This window comes from Castanea sativa, chromosome 2 (assembly GCF_040712315.1).
Source record: "Castanea sativa cultivar Marrone di Chiusa Pesio chromosome 2, ASM4071231v1".
In the NCBI taxonomy this organism is placed as follows: domain Eukaryota; kingdom Viridiplantae; phylum Streptophyta; class Magnoliopsida; order Fagales; family Fagaceae; genus Castanea; species Castanea sativa.
The window spans coordinates 3,088,242-3,093,293 of NC_134014.1; the positions used below are offsets into that span (position 1 = coordinate 3,088,242).

The 5,052-nt window shown below is 35.3% G+C and overlaps 1 protein-coding gene across 2 annotated transcripts; it reads right to left on the reverse strand.

Moving 5' to 3' along the window:
- Positions 1 to 205: 205 nt before the first annotated feature.
- On the reverse strand, positions 206 to 4,802 carry LOC142626170 (uncharacterized). Of its 2 annotated transcripts, XM_075799954.1 has the most exons (4): positions 2,069 to 4,794; positions 1,333 to 1,778; positions 728 to 775; positions 206 to 283 (listed from the first exon to the last, which is right to left on the reverse strand). In XM_075799954.1, exons 1-2 carry the CDS (start codon positions 4,767 to 4,769, stop codon positions 1,333 to 1,335), a joined length of 3,147 nt encoding a protein of 1,048 aa, XP_075656069.1. In that variant the 5' UTR covers positions 4,770 to 4,794; the 3' UTR covers positions 206 to 283; positions 728 to 775. The 2 variants fall into 2 exon arrangements, with proteins under 2 accessions (XP_075656069.1, XP_075656070.1); XM_075799955.1 differs by lacking the exon at positions 206 to 283 and having other exon boundaries at positions 550 to 775; positions 2,069 to 4,802.
- Between the last annotated feature and the right edge of the window lie 250 nt (positions 4,803 to 5,052).

A 5,052-nucleotide genomic window follows, 5' to 3' on the forward strand; every position in this document is an offset into this window, starting at 1 on the left:
GTGTCACCGATGTGTCGCTTGTATTTAATTGTTGCTATTTTTGCTATCATTGAATGAAGGTTCTGATTTTCAAAAAAAAAAAAAAACCTACTACTGGGGACAAATTCACTAGTTTGTCATATACCCAAATTGTTGTTGAGGTTTGACGAGGTTTAACCGAACTCGATTAGTTCAATTAGATTTCAAAATGGTAAATTTCACCAATTTATGGCCCCCATCTCCTTGTCAATCAAATTTGTGCGAGACCAAAGGACGCGATGATCCTGGCTTGCATTGCGGCGGGCTGACTCGAGACACAAAGGATTGATAAGTCTACGCGAGTACAAAGGGCATGAGAGATTCAGGACTTAAATCAAAAGATAGTTATACATTATGGATGGCTCTATAAAAATGGTAACTTTTTAGTGATTAAAAAGCTATATTAAGATGGAAAGCAAATTAAGAAAAGCAATCAAGAAAAGAAAATCACTAAAAAATAGTTTTCTTAAACTGTTATTACCTGCTAACCTGCCCTCAACATTTCTAAGATAAGAAGAACAGTAAGGAATAAAGTATGAAACAAATATTACAATAAAAGGAGCAATCGTACAATCCATTATAAAAACAATAAATATAGTAATATGGTTTAAGAAATGTCAATGACAAATAACAGGGAGCCATTGATCTTTTTTTTTTTCTTTTTTTTTTTTTTTTTTCCTTTCACAGAGGAGCCATTGATCTAAATTACCTTTGACTTGGAAAGCAATGACAATGGCTGAGGCAGCATATGTGTACACTGTAAAGAACACAGTAGAATGTCAGAAGCCTATAATATACAGCCATCACGAGCCTATAACGGAACAGCTAAAAAACAATAGAAGAACAGAACAGCTACGTCAAAGTGAAGAATGAAAGAACTGTAATTGCTTTCTTGCAAAAACATGAACAAACAGTAATTCTATTCCTTTTATTCCATTGGTGTTAAATAAAACTACAGAAAAGTATTAAGGACTAGAGATTGAGATAACAAAATCTCACAATATTTTCACAATATCTTTGTTTTGAGTTGTGATAGGTCCCTTTAAAATATTTATTTTATTTTATTTTATTTCAATTCATTTCGAATTATGGTGGAATGATATCTCACTTGTTATGAAAATGTTTTGACATTTTCTTGTAGTTCTAGAAGAACTCATAACAATAACATGCTAACTAAACAATTCTAATAGAGAGATTGATATTCTTCTCAATTTTTTTTCCTCATTTATGTTTTTATTTTATATTATTATTGTTATTTTACAAACAAGTGAAAAATGTGTGTGTCTATTAATAAAATAAAATGAGTGAACATACCTAGTTCATTCTTCTTCTATTTCCCTTCTTGAATTTAAGATATGTGTCTTTAATAGCATTCATTTCATTGACAACAACATTTGTTGGCATCCGCTCATTAGGTGATGTTGTAGAACATGACAATCCAATTTCAAACACTGATATCAAGCAATCTTTTATTCTGCTACTAACATTGAGATGGGGCTCTTCTTCAATTATTGCTTTGTCTTCAATGTCATCTTCGTTTCTCTCATCATTGACATCTTCTTCATCCTCCTCAAAAAACATTGATGGATCAACTATATCCGTTACATGTTCAGGCAAAGCCATTGAAGTGAACTTGTGAATGCTCAAACCATCTATGAACATTTCATCGATAGGTTTTTTCCCAGTGAACATCTCAAGCAAGAGTATGCCATAACTGAAAATGTCTCCCAATGTTGAAATTTCGCCACCCATCCCATACTCTATAAGTCATTAAAACATTTTTAGTAACAAAAAATACTCTTATGAGCATAGAATTTAATCACTAATGCATTATGCATTGTTAGCACATACATCCCAACATACAATTTTGGGGAAATGTGTGTTTTTTTTTCAAGTGGACAATGGTGTTAAACATTTTTCCCTACTTAAAAAAGTGGTCTTAAACTTGAGCATATAATTGTTTTTTGAAAGAATCTCTACTTTCATTTAATATGAAAAAAAAAATTATTAAACAAGAAATGAGTTCTGCTTCATCTAGTTGAAAAATTACCTGGAGGAATGTACCCAATGGAACCCCTTAGTCCAATTGACAAGGTTTGAGTTTTGGAGGGATTGTCAGATGCTTCAAAGAGGAACTTCACCAATCCAAAATCACCAACATGGGCTACCATATCTTCATCAAGGAGTATATTGCTTGGTTTAAGATCACAATGAACAATTGGTGTTTGGCAATGTTGATGAAGATATTCTAATGCATAAGCAACATCAATGGCTATGTTCAGTCTCTGAATAAAGCTTAATTTGTTTCTTTGATATTGCTCATCACTTTTAGGATGCAACCATAGGTCCAGATTTCCATTGCACATGAACTCAAAAATTAAGCTCTTAAAGTCATTCCCTTTTTGATCAATGCTAGAGCAAGCAGAGATAATCTTGAGGAGATTGCGATGACGTATACTTCTCAAAGCATTGCATTCATTAATGAAGCTTGTGGAAGCTTCTTGTTGTTGAAGGTTCAATACTTTGATCGCAACAACTGCTCCATTTCTAGAAAGAACTCCTTTGTATACAAAGCCAAAGCTACCCGAACCAATCAAGTTGTTCTCAGAAAACCCATTTGTTGATTCTAAGAGTTCAGCATAAGAGAAAGGTAATTGCCAATCTTCAAAAGAAGATGTAGTTAAGGCTCCCTCTCTTGATTTTTTCAAAATAGAACATGTAGGGAAAAAATACAATAGAAGAAGTACAAATATAATTATACAAGTGAGAGGAATTATTATTTTGAGTGCAAGAAGCTTCCCATACAATTTAGGATGTTTGCTTGAGCATGAAGATAAATGTAATTCTTGGACACCACCGCATAGCTTTTCATTTCCAAAGATTGAAATTGCGCTTGCATTTGCAAAAATTCCTTCACTTGGCACTTCACCCTCAAAATCATTATAAGAAATATTGAGATACTTAAGTACCAAAAGCTTGCTAAGAAATTCAGGAACATGCCCAGACAATTTGTTATGAGAAAGATCTATATCTTCTAAACCTCTTAAATTCTCCAAGGATTGTGGAATTTCTCCCTCAAATGAATTGCCGTCCAAATATAAGTGCTCCAAGCTAGTACAAGTCTCAAGGGTGGTGGGAATTTTTCCTGATAATCTATTCTTTGAGAGATCTAACTTGGAAAGTTGTTTTAATTTGCCCACTTCAAACGGTAGTGCTCCTATTAAAAAATTATAAGACAAGTCCAAAAAAATTGAAAGGGATGAAAGACCCATAACCTGTTTTGGTATTGTACCAGAGAGATTGTTATGAGAAAGGTTCAGTAAAAGCAAATTTTGGTAGTTTCCTAGGCTTGCGGGTATCCTTCCCTCAAATCTGTTCCCCTGCATATAAAGTTTTGTCAGTGCAGTTAAGTTACCCAAGGTGGAAGGGATTGGCCCAAAAAATTTGTTATTTTGCAAAAATAATATATTTAATTTTTGAAGCTTCCCAAGAACATGAGGGAGAGTACCTCCCAAATAGTTATTTTCTAATCCAAGACCATATAAGTTAACAAGATTCCCGATCCCAGTAGGGATGTTACCGTGAATCTTATTTTCACCCACAGAAAGAATGTTTAGGTTGGAAAGGTTGGCTATAGAGCTGGGCAATACTCCTTCAAAATTATTACTGCTAAGATCCAAATACTCCAAACTAGAACAATTGGCCAAGAAATTGAGAAAACTCAAGTCACCATCCTTCCCCTTTCCAAGGCTATTGTCTCCAAGATTAAGCCGATAAAAGTCTTGCAAGTTTGCTACATTTTGAGGCACTGTCCCAGTCAGACCATTTTCTGCAAGGTCAAGGACCAAAAGTTGAGAAGCATTTGAAAATGACTCAGGAATAGGTCCCGTGAAATAGTTTCCACCGCCAAAAAATCTTTCAAGGTTATGAAGAGTAAAACCAACATCTATTGGGAGGCTTCCATGTAGCTGGTTGCCAGCTAGAGAGAAAAAGTAAATGGAAGAAATATTATAGAGCTGATGAGGGATAGTACCAGACAGATTATTCCCAGAAAGGCGGACAAATCCCAGCCTTGATAGACGGCCAAGTCCACCAGGTATGCTTCCTTGAAAATAGTTCCGATAAAGAACGAGGTCACACAAAGAAGAAAAGTTTCCTATCCAAGCTGGGATAGTTCCTGTTAGGTTGTTCACGCCAAGACTTAGAATCACCAACTTTGACAATGAGCTAAGGTGGTCTGGAATCTGCCCAACAAGATCGTTGTAAGAAACATCGAGCACTCTAAGTTGTGTACAGTAGCTCAGATTAGCAGGAAGTTTACCACCAAAGGAATTATCGCTCAAATTGAGATGATGCAGGAATTGTAGACGTCCCACTTCTTGAGGAATTTCACCGTTGAAGCTATTGCTTACTAGGTTGATTCCTGTGAGGAAAGTAAGATTTCCTATAGAGGGTGGTATGGTGCCAAGTAATCTCTTAGCTTCCAGATCCAAAACAGTGACTCGTTTACTAGAGGGGCTACACGTAACACCTATCCAGTTGCAGAAATGAACAGAGTTATTCCATGAGTTCATGATTTGAAGTGGGTCTTGAGTGATCTGATTCTTGAAGTCAAGTAAAGCCAGGCGATCAGTCTCATTTGCAAGAGCAGGAACTGACTTAGATTTCAAACATGAGCTCATGGACATCAGAAGAATCCCATGAAAGAATATTAACAAAACCCACTCGTATCTAAGACAAGAGTGTTTCATTCTGTTGGGGTTGTAAGTTTGAAGCGAGGGGCAGAATCTGTTTACAACGTGTACTTTCTGTGGAATACAAAAAATTCAATTAGAGATAACAGAATTTTATGTGGAAATGCATGGACAAAGCTTTCTGTGTAAATGCAAAACTTTAGCCGCACCTATATATAGATAATGAAATAATAGCATGGATTTTTCTTTTGCTCATCACAAGCGTAAACTTTATGTAGATAAGAATAACCCAGAAGAGAAGACTTTTGGTTTTGGTTTATAAGAAACGGCCATTTTAACA